The 16464-nt window shown below is 33.1% G+C and overlaps 1 protein-coding gene across 1 annotated transcript in view; it reads left to right on the top strand.

Annotated features, from left to right (window-relative positions):
- Window positions 1–15696, top strand: part of DCAF13 (DDB1 and CUL4 associated factor 13) — a 41838-nt gene extending 26142 nt beyond the window's left edge. Inside the window, exons 6-11 of the mRNA XM_079107722.1 lie at window positions 2003–2080; window positions 3938–4020; window positions 8304–8468; window positions 13420–13555; window positions 14541–14704; window positions 15514–15696. Coding sequence (XP_078963848.1) covers window positions 2003–2080; window positions 3938–4020; window positions 8304–8468; window positions 13420–13555; window positions 14541–14704; window positions 15514–15601 — 714 coding nt within the window. The 3' untranslated portion in view covers window positions 15602–15696. The remainder of the gene's footprint in view (window positions 1–2002; window positions 2081–3937; window positions 4021–8303; window positions 8469–13419; window positions 13556–14540; window positions 14705–15513) is intronic.
- Window positions 15697–16464: the final 768 nt, after the last annotated feature.

Here is a 16464-nt window from a genome sequence, read left to right on the forward strand (position 1 = left end):
AGCCAAGTCAAAACTGTGTTTCCTGCCAATGTGCCTTTGAATTGATTTTATCCACATCACAATTCTTCTCTATATTTGTTTTGTTATTTTAAAATGAGATTAAATTATATCTCTCAGTGCATGTCATAGTTTTTTTTGTGAGCATAAATTATAGTACTATGTGAACATTTTTAAAAAGTGCTATCCAAATTCAAGATGATGCTTTTACTATAAAAAATAATAAACCCATACAGATAAATTCCTACTTTTCCAAGAGACAGATCTTTTGCTTTTCTATTTTAGTGAACATCTACGTCAAAGGAGCTGATGGCCAATTCAAAAATCATAATTCACTATTAGTCATGACCTAGCAACCATGTTTTTCACACTGGTCTACATAATAGCTCCATTCATTCTCCTGTGTTTGTTTGTTATTAAACTTATGAGCTTAGTGCTAAAAACAAATGGTGTGCATTTCTCTTATCCTATATTACACTTAATGGAAAGGACATTGCTGTAAACAAAAGGAGTATGTTTGTCTACTGTAATTATTAATAATTAATTTTCTGTTAAAGTATTGAAGCGTAGTGTTTAGTAAAACCAAAATTTTATCCTGAGTGTTGCTATATTTTAACAGTGCAAAATAGGATTTTCAATCTAAATAGAATTTTTTGCTTTGCTCAGATCAGTCTTTATTTTTAGAAATGGAACCTGGTCAAATGCTGAGGTGACATAATGAAAGACAAGAAAAGTTGCGGGGTCTCTAGGGCAGTTCTCAGAGAGGCAGCAGAGGAGGCTTTTGGAAAGGTCTGAGAAGACATCAAGGTTATAATGTTAGCTTTATGATGTTTAATTTGAACAGTATACGCTCAGTAGTAGGAGTTAGGAGACCATACAGCAATTTAGTAAATAACTTTTCCTGTTCCTGATACACTTGCACTATGAAGTAATAGTAGGCAGAAACCAAGAGTTGTGTGTTAGAAACCTTGAGTGAGGAGGAAGGGTGGTATTCAGGGCTCCTGAACTGGGTGGTAGAGGGCTTATTTTCATTTAATGCCAAGGGTTTTGTAAGTAGTTTGCACATTTATAACTGACATAAATAAGCTGAATATTTGAAACATCTTAAAAAGGTTGGACAAAGGACAGGCCTAATTTATACAGAAAGTTAACAAATGTTTAGCTTCTAATAAAGCAGAAAATGTATGTGTCAAGAAAATATTGTCATACAGAAACAGTGGCTTCTTTGGAAACTGAGGCAGAAAGATCACAAGTTCACGGCCAGCCTTAGCAACTTAGACACTGTTTCAAAAATAGAAAATAAAAGAGGACTGGAGATACACTTCAGTGGTAGAGTATCTGAGTTCAATCCTCAGTACCACAAAGAAAAGAACAGGTATTAACTTTTAAATGGCATTACTTAAGGCAGTAAAATCAGTATATTCCCACATTGTAGTGTATATTGGTACATCTCTTCAGAAAATAAGTAGCCCTGAATATCAAACACCATGAAATTGTGGGCTGAGGATATAGCTCAGTTGGTAGAGTGCTTGCCTTGCAAGCACAAGGCCCTGGGTTCAATCCCCAGCATCACAAAAAAGAAAAAAAAAAAAAGTGAAATTGTTTATACTTTTAGGATTAAGTAGTGTCACTTCTGAAATTTTTACTAAGGAACAGAGTTAATGTATAGAAATGTTTTTTGAAGTGTTATTTATAACAGTGAAAACAGTAAACAAGTCAAAGTTGAAGAACAGATAAGTAAAATATGTTCTATTATGAATTTTAAAAGTATTACCTGTACATTGTTACCACTGGCATCTAAAATATATGTATGGGGTCTTCACAATGAAACTACTTAGGTTGCTAAGATTATATATGATTATTGTACCCTCATAAAATGAGCTTTAATGTTATATTTTGGTGTTTTAACAAAAAGATTAAGTATATTAAATCATTTGTGTAGTGAATAGACATGGTTTGCTGCCAAGCCTGACTTTTAACAGGTGATTATTATAATTATTTTTAGACATTTCTTTTGGGAAGTTGTGCTTCTGACAGAAATATAGTACTATATGATATGAGGCAAGCTACTCCTCTGAAAAAGGTGAGTTTCAATTTTGTCCTTGCTTTATTATCATTTCTCTGTAAGTTGAGTAGCTGAAAATGTGAAGTAAGTTTTTTTATTTTCATAGAAATAGTCTTAAATCCCAGAGTGATAATAGTGGCGTTTCTCTCAGCATCCCATAGCACTAAAGAAGCTTACATTTCTGCGTCTTCCGTGATGCCAGCAAGTTTTAGGCCTCTAATTAGTACTAATTGAATTGAAAATTATTAAATGACATATATTGCAACTTATTACTTAGCAGTATAATATCATCAGGCATATATGATAAAGTATTTTATTCCTGAAAGTTTTAGAACTCATTCACATAACCAGCTTTATTTGTTTAGTTATATGCTGGTGGGTACTAGTTAGTTTGCTGGGGGTTTTTTTGTTGTTGTTGTTGTTTTGTTTTTAGACAGGCACTATCTTGTCCAAGGTAGTAGTCTTCCCAACAGTTCTAAGATGGTAATTCTAGGATTATGTGTCAAAACTAATACAACCTATGCTAACTCTGAAAAAGGAGAGAAATCTTGTTGTAGGTAGAAAGATGAGAACTATTTACGTTGAAGGTTATAATGTTGATTTTAAGTACTAGTAGAATTGTGAGGGTACAAGATGGGCTGGATATTATTCATTTGCATGAGTCTGTTGTCATAGTCCATCTATAAAGGAAATGCTTTTAATACTCTCTTTGTTCCTAAAGTATATTTATGATGTGTTATAAACTCATATTAGGAGAAGAGTGTGTGTGTTGAAATTTAAGTAGATAAATATGATTATTTTTCCAAAGTACTACCTTAAATCATTTTACTCATTCATATTTATTGGGAAGATCCTACATGAACTTTGGTATTTAATTTTAGTGGGTAACTTAATCTGTATTTCTCTTATAAAATGGTGGTATTAATCACTACCTTGCAGCATATTGATAAGAGTAAAACATACACTTTCAGTATTCAGTAGAATGCCAACGTGAGGTACTAGTTTAATAAATGTGATCTCTGTCCTCCCATCCCCACTTTTCTTTTCATGGTGTTCCACTACTTTTAGGTTGTAGGAAATAACTGGTTCCAGTTTGCATTCCATTTTTTTTTTTCCCCAGTCAGTCAGGCAATATGCAGAGTATATTCAACACTGCTGTTTTATTTTTAACTGTCGTTTCTACTGTCAGTGTTTCTTCTCCTCTTCCTTCATTTTTCATTTTTTATTTCTTGTGGTACTAGGAATTGAAGCTAGGACCTCATGTGTGCTATTGCCTAGCTTACCATCATGAGTTACATGATGCATCCCTGGCCTTTGTCAGTGTTTCTTCTATCTTTTCTATGCTAAATATAGTATTTTTCAATCCTCCACAAGGTATAGTTTTGGAATATGAGAGAAGCAGTTACTGGAGAACTGCCTGAAAGTTAAACATCCTACAGTGGGCAGTCATGCATAACAAAACATTATCCTTCCCCAAATACCAATGGCATTCCATTGAGAAATACTATAAATTATTGGTAATCATAAGTCAGTTCAAATCTTGCTGTTCTTTTGAAACATTTCTTCTGTACCTTAATCTTAAACTCACCATTAATTTTGTTCCTAATTTGATACTTAGTCATTTAAGTTTTTGAAATTCAGGGACCAGGTATTAACCATTTTTCTGTTTTTCATATGTACCACTCTGCCTTGTATTCAGGAAATTATTATTAATTGATTTCTTTTCCCATCACTTTGAGCAATAGTGTGCACATAGTAGATGTCTACTAAGTATTTGCTTAAATCAATGGGAAAAAAGGAATGAAATAGGAACTTTATTCATTTTAAAGATAATTAACTTTGTAATAATAGAATAATATATGCATCCTTTCTCAGGTTATCTTAGATATGAGAACAAATACAATCTGTTGGAACCCTATGGAAGCTTTTATTTTTACTGCAGCAAATGAAGATTACAAGTAAGTTTTGCTTTTGTAAAAATGTATTCTATCAAATGACTCAATTATGTACATTTTACTACTACAGTATGGTTCACTAGGTAAGTATGCCTTCATATACAAGTTAGAAAACTGATTTGTTTTGCTAAAAATAATTTCCAAATTGGAGAAGAGCTTTTTAGGAAATTATTTTCTCAGTTTTTGGAATGATGTATACCAAGGACGGTAAACTATAACCTCTGGACCAAATCCTGCTTGCTGTCTGTTTTATAAAAAGTTTTATTAGAATTTTATCACACCCATTTATATATGTATTAGATATGGCTGCTTTTGCGCTATAATGTCTCAGTTGAATAATTTTGACAGAGACCTTATGGCCCACTTGGCCAAAAGTATTTACTATCTGGACCTTTATGAAAGAAGTTTGATGATCTTTGATACAGACTCTATGAGTAAAGACTAAACCATATATGTTTTAATGGAAACAAAAATATTGCCTGCAATTTTGGGGATACTTGGGTGCTTTACCACTGGGCTACATCCCCAACCCTTTTTATTTTTTAAGACAGAGTCTCACTAAGTTGGTTAGGGCCTCAGTAAGTTACTGAGGCTGGCTTTGAACTTAAGGTCTTCCTGTCGGTCTCACAAGTCACTGGGATTATAGGCATGTGCCACCATATCTGGTGTCTGCCTACAAATATTAGTATCTCTTACTCATGTACTCATGCTGTCAGCTGTCACTATTATATCATTAAGGCAAAAGAAAAATTATACTTGAAATTTTTTAGCTTAATATTTGCAGGTAGGCTATTCTGTGATTCTGTTGTGTAAAATTCTCTTAATCTGCCTTATATTCTTGACCTACATAGAGTTTTGTTTCTTATGTAATGTTTTAACATTGTTGAAGCATTGCATGGTGGCTCTTATTTCATCTTTTCTTGAAAGATAAAAACAAACATAACTGCTATAAGGTGGACAGGACATGTGTGGTATACCTTTTTTAGGATGTTTAAGCAGAGATATTAACCTCCTTATTCATCTTTTTTATCCAGTGCATTAATTGTAGTGCTATGTATATGGTAGGTTCCTAATAGTTTTTGTTTGTTTTATTAGAGAAGGTGGAAGTTTGGTGGTGGATTGAACTTTAGATTTTCTACATTTAAATTCTGTGTTCCACTTTATACATGTGAAAGCATAAGTAGTAGTAACGTTAGTTCATAAATGTGATTTATTATATAATGTTTTAGTGGTACTTACTAAAACATTTTTGATTTCTTTACTAAAGAGAAGCACAATTGGATGGTTACTAATAGTAACCACCCACATTAAATGAAATTCTTTTTATTGATGTTTCAAAATCAAATGACATTGTTCCAATTAAAAGCAATGTATGAAAAAAGTAATACTGCAGTTTTGTGACCACTTTATTAAGGTGTCTAAAATACATTCTCATTAGCTATTTTGACAGCATGAACTTTTTTCAGAGCATCCTTTGAATTTTTTGCCATGGGAAGCATTATATATATGGCACACAAAAGAAAGAACATATATAAGAAATGATTATTAGAATGTTCCATAATTGCTTTTACTTGAAAATCACCTTGCTGTGGTATCCCTTTTCTGTATTTGTAAATATTTTCCTTCTTTTATAAATGCCCTTTAAATATTCTAATCATCGTGAATTAGAAACACAAGTTCAAATCTAGGTCAAGCAGTAATTGCTATAAAAAGTTGGGCAAATCATTAAAAAAATTATTTGTCATAGTTTTATCATCTGTAAGAAGAGAACTTTGAAATAGATGATCCCTAAAGAATCTCATAACTCAAACTTTGTTGAGAACCACTGCTCTGGGCAGGTAATGCTCTGAAGCAGTTGACAACTCAAAAATTTAACCTCAGTAAAAGTTAAAAAAATTGTTTTTATAGAACAGTGCTTTGTTTTTGTCTAAATTGTGACTTTTCATAGTGGTGTTATTTTTTTGAAATATTTTAAGTTGTAATTTTTAAAAACATTTTACTTTGAAGCAGTTTTAGGTTTACTGAAAAGTTGCAAAAATATGACATTGCTATTGCCCCCTAATGTTCTAGATTGCATCCTGCCAACCTCCCCTCGCTTCCCCTCATAGGGCAGGCCAGTTTTCTGGATTATGAGGGCACAGATTCTACCTCTTCCCTTTTGACCTTATTACTTCCCAAAGACCCTAATTCCAAATACCATCATAATTGGGGACTGGACTTCAACATACGAAGTTTGATAGGATATAAACATTCAGTGCATAATACCTTAGTGCCTTTTTTTTGGTACCAGGGATCGAACCCAGGGGGTGCTTAACCACTGAGCCACATCTCCAGTCCTTTTTATTTTTTATTAGATACAGGGTCTCACCAAGTTGCTTAGGGCCTCACTAAGTTGCTGAGGCTGGCTTTGAACTCCTGATCCTCCTGCCTCAGCCTGCTGAGTTGCTGGGATTAAAGGCATGTGCCACCATGCCCGGGAGCCTTAGTACTTTTGAAGAGGACCCACTTGTCAGTTATTTTGTAAACTACCCTTAATTTGGGTTTAGCTAAGGTTTTCTCATTATTAGATTGAGGTTATGTTTTTGTCAATACCACAAAATTGGGCTTGGGTTGTAGCTCAGTGGTAGAGCACTCCTCTATAATATGTGAGGCACTGGGTACAATCCTCAGCACCACATAAAAATAAATAAATAAAATAATGGTATTGTGTCCATCTAAACTAAAACACACACACACACACACACACACAAAATTGATATGCTTGTCTTAGTATGTTAATCAGCTTTCTTTTGCTTTGATAATACCTGAGGGGGAAAAAAGAAGGAAAGACTTATTTTGACTCACAGATTTTGAGGTTTCAGTCCAATTTTGCTTGTAGAACTCATGGCAGAGGGAAGGAGTAGAGATCACCTCAGTTACTTGCTTTGTACAACTATGCAGTTTCTACTACCTCTCCAAACCTTTAAATTAGGAATCCATTAGTGGATTAATTCACTGATAAGGTTAGAGCCCTCATAATGCAATCATTCTTCCAAAGGCTCCACCACTAAGTACTGCACTGGGGACCAACTCTTTAACACATGAGCTTTTGGGGGACATTTCACATCCAGATCATAACTATCATACAAAGGGCTGGTACTTGATGTCAGTATGTCTTACTACTGATAATAATATTAAACCATCAGGTTTTTTTACTTAGTTACTATATTTTTCTTTTGTGATAATTACATAACTTTGGAGAAGAACTTTGAAACTGTGTAGATATCATCTTTCTCTTAAAACTTAAACTCAATATCATCTTGAAGTATTTTGATATTATGGTCACAATAATGCTGTATTACTTTTATCCATTGTTTTCGTTGGCTCATTTGGAGCGCTATTCTTTTAGTAGTTAAGAATTTTTAAATCTTGAAACTCAAAAGTCAATTGTTTTTACCAATTGTGCATAAAGTATAGTTTTCTTATTTTGGTACACCCTTTGAAAAACTGTGATCTTTTTTTGGTAACTTTCAACATAACTTTTTGTTTGTTTGTTTAGAGCTTTAATAGTTGTGCTTCCTCTTACATGTCACTGATAGGAATACAAATTAACAGCCTTGTTGTAAGTGATTTGGCAACTCAAGCCTTAAAAATGCTCATGCTTTCAGATCCTACTTTAGAAATCTGTTCAACTTTAATTGAATCTGCCTCATTCAGTTTTAATTCAAATTTAAATATTTGAATTTCATTTAAGCAGTATGATTTTTCAAAATTGGAAATTATTTCCAAAAAATAAAGAAATAATTTGTATTCATTTATGTATGCAACCATTAAAATCTTTTCAAAGATTATTTAATGATATGAGAAAATGTTCATGATGAGAGCATGAGATGAAAATACAAAGCTTTATACAGTATTAATCTCAATTTTATCAAAACTTTAAGTTTAAATAGCTTAGTACAAAGATGTTTAAAATTTTTTATTGTACCAGCTGACTTTCTCTGGGTAGTAGAGTTAAAGGTAATTTTGTATTCTTTGTCATTTCTTTGAAACTTCCACATTTTTTACAATGAGATTTACATTATGAGGAGAAAGTGTGTTTGTGTGTGTGTAAATATAATCTTTAAGGAGCAATAAAAATTGTTGATATTTTTCCCTGTCCCTTCACTGCCTATGTACAGAATTGAGCTATTTTTTTAGATGTCCATGATTTAGCCAGCGGGTCTTATTTTCAGTAGTGCCTTTTAGTAACATAAATGGCTTTTTTTCTAGAAATATATGTCAGATTTTTAAAAATTCTTTTACAGCTTATATACTTTTGATATGCGTGCACTGGACACTCCTTTAATGGTCCACATGGATCATGTATCTGCAGTGCTTGATGTGGATTACTCCCCTACTGGGAAAGAGTTTGTGTCTGCTAGTTTTGATAAGTCTATTAGAATCTTTCCTGTGGACAGAAGTCGAAGCAGGTATGTGACTACCAATAAACTATTTGTTTTTCTTTGATTTGTTTTTTTGTCCTAATTGTTATTTGTCTATTACTTTTCTGCCTTGTTATGTATATATGATAGTGCTCACACCCATGTGTTGTGGGCTTGGGATATTAGCGTCCGTTGTATCATCTATGGACAAAACATTAGCCTACCAGGTAATTTCTTTCATTGAACAGAGCATTATATTTATGTCATTAATAAACTTTCTGTAATTTAATTTGCTAACAACTCTGATAAGTTTTAACTAAGGCAATATAAGAGCAGTTAATACTGTCTACTTCTTATTTCTTGCTCATTCACATTCAACCAATGAAAACTTAAAAAGAAAAAAATTGTCAAGACCTTTTTTCAAGGGGAAAAATAACAGAATGAATCAAACAAGATTACTCTATGTAAATTTATGATTACACAAATGGTATGCCTTTACGCCATGTACAAACAGAGAAACAACATGTATCCCATTTGTTTACAATAAAAAAAAAAAGACCTTTTTTCATTACACTTTGGTACATATATGCTGTGATGGATCATGAAGTAGGAAATTTGAATACTCAGCTGTCCCATAGTCTCAGTAATGTGATATTTGTGTTGTCTTGTACTACTTGGCTCTCTGGCTCTCTACTATACAGTTTGTTACTAAATATTTATGTATCTATAATATATTGTATCATATATACATGTGCATATATGTGTGTGTATTATCTTTTTTTTTTTTTTTTTTTTCTTTTTTTTTGTACTGGGTACTGAAGTCAGGGAAGCTTTACCACTGAACCTACATTCCCACCCATTTTTAATATTTTTTTCTTTGGAGATACGAGCTCACTAAGTGGCTTAGGTCCTCGCTAAATTGCTGAGGTTGGCATTGAACTTGTGATCCTCCTGCCTCAACCTCCTGAGTCTCTGGAGTTAACAGGTATATACCACCATGTCTATATTATATTTTTGTATTGAGGTAATACAAGAGACCTTCAAAGGTAATTCTGTACTTGATTTTTTTGCTTTACTGACTAACTTTATTTTTCTAGCAGTTGTCGGGATTAAACCCACCACTCGGATATGCTGGGCAAGGGCTCTACCACTGAGCTATACCCGTAGCTCCGTTAAAGCTAACTTTAAAACTTAGCTCCTGTGTAAGATACAACCCCTTGTGCATGTACAGTGTGCTTTGGGTTAATAAAGCACTTTCATGCCAGGCACAGTGGTGCCTGCCTGTAGTCCCAGTGACACAGGAGGCTGAGACAGGAGGATTACAAGTTCAAGGCCCACCTTAGCAAATTAGCAAGACCCTTCCTCAAAATAAAATACAAAGGACTGGAGCTATAGAGGGCTTCTGGGTTCAGTCTTCAGTACTGCCCAAAACAAACAAATAAGCACTTTCATATACCTTCTATCTAAGTAATAATACCTTAGATATATTTCTATAGGTATGCGTAAAGGAAATTCAAGTAAACTGAAGGTCATTTTTCCACAAAAATTATGATAATTCAAGTATAATGGTAGTGTTACTCACAAATAAAGATATAACCACTTCGATTTTAATATGATAACTGCATATTAAAATACAAACAAAATAAATGAATCTCTAAAATGTAATATATACATACATATGCATATATGGGTATGTGTACACTCTCACTTCATTTAGTGTCCTAGTCTTGGTTGATAAAATTAGTTGGAGAAAAGATGGACTTTTTGAAAGATCATGGGATTATTGGAGGTAGTAGAAAAGGAAAAGAGAGAAGTAGAATGCAGAATGTGGGAAAGGAACAAAGAGAAACCTGTGTAATGAGATTGTGTGGTGGTTCTCTCACTAGAGGACATGTGCAAATGGCAACTTACTTTATCAGCTTCCTAAAGATTGATGGTAGCAGAGAATCTTTCTCAGACTTTTTGTTCACTCTTTAAAATTAGAGAATGTTTAATTCAGTGTTGTAGGTGCAACAGATAAAGATGCTCAGCATTTTAGTGCAGTGATGAGAATTTTGGTCATTACTCTTAATGATAAACTAGCTTTTGTGGTGCAGCAGGTTTCTGAACCTTCTGGAAGAATGATGCTTGTTTTCAAAGACATACCCTGTCCTTTTCCTAACCCACCCTCTTTTTGTTCCAGAAGGGTCAGGACTATGGAAAGACATACCAGGCAGAATTTAAGGAATTGTTTGTTCTCAGGGTTGATCCTGTATCTGTACCATCTTGAGAATCAATGTCTCCTTAAAGTTCACACAGGGAGTACTTCACTTGTCTCAACTTTGTCCCAGTCCTGTGTTCACCACCAAAAGATCTTTCAAACAGTGCCTCCTAAGAGTCATGCAGTTCTTCCATACCTTTTTCAGTGAAAGCTGATTTGCTTGTCTTGCTCTTCACTGTTTTAATTTGTGATAGTTACATGTTTTTCCACTCTTGATTCAAGGAAATCACATTGATTCCCAAACCTTGTGTCGTCTATTGCATGGAAATAATTTTGATCACCATTATTTGATTTTGATTTTGAAGATAACTTGAGTTAAAGGTATACTGATGACTTTGATCTTTATTTTGTCATTTTCATTGTATAAATACTTACGTTTGTTCTTATGTGGCTGTTACTTCCTTTGCAACTGCCTCATATTCTTCTCCACATTGTCTTGAATTGTTTATGGGGATGAAATTAGTCAGGCCCAAGGCAAGGCTGTTAAGAATCAAGAGACTATAGCCCTACATCATTTCATGGCGCTTGAACTTCTGAAGGTAGTAGGACAATACTTTTCTAACATGATGCATAAAGACACACAAGGAATGAAAAACAACCAAAGAGTTAGAGAAATAGGAATATGTATTTGTATATTTACCTCTGATCCCAAAGACCCACTTGCTGAGTGGGATTGACTTATTCCTAAGCCATTGTGGCTGGCTAAATGCACATAAGGTCAAGTTATTCCACAATTGCATAAAGAAGTTCTTATGCCCTGTTTCCAAGGAAATTTTTCCTGATGTCATTTGGAGATTTGCAAGCACAGTCTTCATATTTGTTGCTATCTGTTGTTTTTAGATGTAAATGGTATTCTCTCTGTGACCTTTGCTTCATCTGCTTGAAAGCTTGTTCAGCTTTGTTTCCTTGGGTCTGTTATTATTTCTTATCATTATGCACATCAAGCAACTCAGGCCTAGGCAACTTTTTAAATATCTGTACTTTTAAAATATTTTCCTTTGAACAACAAAATGGTTAAACTGTGGGGGTTTTTGTTTTGTTTTGTATTCTCCACTACTGGGAATTGAACCCTGGCGTGCTCTGCCACTGTGCCACATTATTACCCCAGTCCTTTTAAATTTTTTATTTTGAGACAAGTTCTCACTGAGTTGCCCAGGCTGACCTCCAGCTATTATAATCCTACTTCACCTTTCCTAGTAGCTGGGATTACAGGCATGCACTGTCAATTCTGACTTAAAATGTATTGTTTTAAAGTACATTTTTTTAAACTAAGGTTAAATCAATATTGGAAGTAGGTTTCTATGGAGATGTCATTCAGTATTTACAAGTATTATATGAATGTTAAAAAAGTAAATCGACTAGGAGTTCATTTTGGAAAAAATTAGTTTATTTTGACTATATACAGAAAAAATTTAAGTTTTTGTAATATATTCATTTCTTAATAGCATAGTTTATGAATCTAGCATATATGTCAATAAGAAGTCAAGAGCTCTGCATAGTTTACCATTAAGGACGATTCTAAGTTAGTTAGATGTCTGACCATTTATTTCACTGGTTTGAACAAATTATTTTTAATAGTTACTGATGTCTCATTGGGTTTCCATACTTTTAACACATTATATTGCTGTGGGAAGGTGGGGCTCTTAAGCAGGTAGAGTTATAAGAAATGAGCCTTGTAGAAGCAGAACATTGAGAAAAAGAAAAAAAAGCAGTCTGTCATCCAGTTTTCATTTTAATAGGCTATTCTTTTTAACCATCCTCCCCCCTTTAAAAATGTTTCTTATGATTTATCATACTGATTAAAATATAAGTTTTACAAACAATATAAAAGACTAGTTGTGTAGTTACACTTTAGAGATACTTTTATTGATAAGAATTATATTTGATGTGGTTGTTCTCTATGAGTTTTCTTCTGTGCACAGTTGTTGAATCTGTTTCCTTTCTCTTAATGTAGTTTGCATTTTCAATCATTTAATCCAGATTTGGAAAATTTATTTCCCCAGAAGTCTTAGCTTATTTTTTCCTGACCTTATCTTTTAACTTGCTTTTTAATGCTCTTTTTCACGCTTCCCAATATAGTATCTTCTGTGAATTCACTTAGCATGTTTCACAGTTTTTCCAAATAGGTATCATATTTGACTATTAAATGATTCTTACCTCAACTTATAAGATACTTTTTTAGCCCTACCTTTCTTTTCACACATGTAAATCAACTCTCACTTCAATTAAGCTTCTAAACAATGCACCCAAAGCAAAAATCAGACATCAAATTCAGCATATCATAATGTGCTTTTTGAATGCTCTTGTTTTATTTTCTAGTTTGGGTGTTGGGGTGAGAGGGTAATTGTTGACCTGAACTGAATTGGGAATGGGCAAAGGGGCTTATTAAGAGCAAGCCATTTTTTATTGTTACAAAGTTACCCCAGCTTTAAAATTTTATTTTATTTGCATTGCATATTTATTTTGCGAAATTTCCTGTATATCTGGTTTTGCTTAATTTGTTTTTATTTATTTCTTTTGTTGGATTATAAATTCTTCCAGGGGAGGAATTGTTTTTAAATTCCCTAAAATTTAGCATAGAACATTAATTGGGTTCAGTGAAAACACATTGAAGTGAATTTGAATTTTTCTTTTATACTCCCTTAGAACTCAAAAATGGTATCCTGATACTTGACAGGCAATGGTTAAAGAAAATCTATACCAAAATCCCCAGAGTTTAACTTAATAATTGTTCCGTAGGGAAGTGTATCACACAAAACGAATGCAACATGTTATATGTGTAAAGTGGACTTCTGACAGCAAGTACATTATGTGTGGGTCTGATGAAATGAACATTCGTCTGTGGAAAGCTAATGCTTCTGAAAAATTGGGTGTGGTAAGAGACCCCTTTTTCTTTCATCTTTGTAAAGCTAGTTGAATTTATTATTATGGATATCATTATATTGTAAAGAGATTTATTTGAAGTACTCTAGGTATTTTGATGAAATGGACACATCTGTGATGAAAAGTAGTCAGTTAGCAACAAAACAAAGCTATATATATATATATATATATATATATATATATATTTTTTTTTTTTTTTTTTTTTTTTTTTACATCAAGGACCCTTGCAGAGTGCCTTTGTTAATCCAGATGTTTGATAATATTTGAACCTACTTGTTTTATTTGTGTCTTCCGTGAGGTAAGAAGAGAAGATTGAGGACTAAAAGTTTAGACTTTAGAAGCCTCTCTCTTCTGTTAGCAGACTAGTAATTGGATAGATCAAAGGTTTAAAGTCACTGTGAGGTTATTTTTAATATCAAAGCAACTAAAACACTTAGGTAAAAAGTAAATACAGAAAGTTTTAGACTTCAAAAAAGATTAACAGAAAATATTACAGATATTATCATTAGCTAATTACCTTTCGGTTGTGGGATTATGGTTGGGTTTTGTTTTTTGTTCTTAATTTTTTTCTAAATGTCCCACATTTTATTTAAGAAGCATACAGAATGTTTTTTTTATCAGAAATAAATATTAAGAAGTAAAGTAGTATGAATTATTTTCTCCTTAGGCCTGATAGGAATATCAAGGTATAATAAGCTATAATTAAAGACAATTTTATTTTAAGCTTAATGATTAGTAAGTATTGCCCTATGCCTGGATTTAGTTCATCAGTAAATGTTTCTCTGATTTGTATTATCCTTAACATTAAATAAAACCTAATTATTATGGAATCAAATATTTTTTTTTTCCTTTTCTCTTTACACACTTATTTTCAGAAAATAAAAAAGTTTAGGGGCAAAGAAGGGTACTCTTTAATTTGTTATAGTGAAACAAAACCAACGCAGTATTCATTAAGATACCAAAATGCATTTTTTTAGCTTACATCAAGAGAAAAAGCAGCCAAGGATTATAACCAGAAATTGAAGGAGAAATTTCAGTATCATCCTCATATAAAACGTATTGCTCGTCATCGACATCTACCAAAATCTATCTACAGCCAGATTCAGGAGCAGCGCATCATGAAGGAAGCTCGTAGACGAAAGTATGTACTGAGGCAGATGACTCTGTTACAGTTCCCTTTTCTGACTTTCCCACCTTTTTTTTTTTCCTTTTTTTTTTTTTTTTCTTTCTTTTCCTATCATAAGTGAAAGCAGTGATTGTCTAAGAATGTGAGGATTCCATTACTTATTTTTAAGTATGTGTTTAAAGGACAGCGAAAGTGAATTATCAAAATAAGAATATACTTCTCATTTAAAAACTATTATAAATAGATAATGTTTAAAATTGATTCCTAAAGTAGCTGTAATTTTGAGGTATTGCATATTTTTCATGTAAAAATTCAAAGAACTCATACATTGGTGCTCATTTTATAAGTACAAGAATTCCTAATATACTTCATCATAACATTTGAGATCTAACATTTTGGATCTAAAGCAGAACTGCCCCTACACTGCCGTTTCTCCTGGGAATATTTTCTTTGAAACGTTTGAATTAATGCAAATAGTGCAAAGTATTATAGAAGTTTTAAGTCAGAGCTCTTTTTAAAAAATTAGACTATAAAAATGACTATTATTTTGCTCTTTTGTTACATGTCGGGATGGAATCAAATAATTTTTGTTAAAGTAACCATGGCAGGTTTTTAGACTTACTAAAGAATATTGCTTTAAAAAAAAAAAAAAAGGCAAATGAATAACAAGTTTATTTCTAGTTAAGAACAACACCTTTTACCTATTCTCATTGTGAATTTTTTTCAGTATTTTTCTAACGAAAGAAAATGCTTTATGATTTTTGAGAATGTTTTCTTTGGTTAAGATGATTTCTCCTAAACTTGCTTATTTTCTTTATTTCTAGGGAAGTGAATCGTCGTAAACATAGCAAGCCTGGGTCTGTGCCAATTGTGTCAGAGAAAAAGAAACACATAGTGGCTGTTGTGAAATAATATTTGATATTCCTACCAATCCTGGTGTGTAATTATTTGTTACTTTAAACTGGGAACTCTACAAATAAAAGTACTGGCTCTAGTTTAATAGTAAACATGAATATGTGTTTTTTCTTTCCCTGCCAGCACTTCACTCATCTTTCTCTTTTTCTGTTTTTCCTGCTTGTGTTTTGACTGCTCAAACTTGGTTGCACCTCAGCCCAGTGAACTGTTAGTTTATGGACCACCTGAAAAATGAAGCAACCATAGTATGATGTTTGCCTGGCATCTTGTCAGGGCATTTGGTGTTAACTGCCATGATAAGCCCCACCTGCTGAGTCACTGGCACTACCTGCTGCTATAACCTGTGGTTTCCATAGTGATGTCCAGTGACTTGTACACCACAGAATCTGAGTGGTTAATGACATGAGCAATTTCCTGTAATTCAAGCCTTTTACTAATCTAAAAATGGGAGCATGATTTTGATCATTTTGAAATGTAACTTTACCAGTTCAAAATCTTTTGGAATAAAATGCACAGATTTTTTTTTTTTTGCAGTGCTGGGGATTGAACCCAGGACCTTGTGCTTGACAGGCAGGCACTCGACCAACTGAACTATATCCCCAACCCCACAGATGTGTTTTAACAAGTGAGGGTGTTAGGGTAGAACCAAGAGGAAGGAAATAAGGATGAAAGAGTTGTTTAAGGACATAGAGAAACCTAAGTAAATAGAAAAGATATATTGTTGCTCCTTGGTTTTCCAATGCCTTATTATTAAGTCTTGCAACTTGGTTGCTGCTGTGTGACCCTTTACTTTGATGGAAACAAAGCAGATTGCTTTTTGACCTGTTCTTTTATAATTCCCTCTCATCACCTTATTTCAG

This window comes from Sciurus vulgaris (genome assembly GCF_902686455.1).
Source record: "Sciurus vulgaris genome assembly, chromosome: 1".
In the NCBI taxonomy this organism is placed as follows: Eukaryota; Metazoa; Chordata; class Mammalia; order Rodentia; family Sciuridae; genus Sciurus; species Sciurus vulgaris.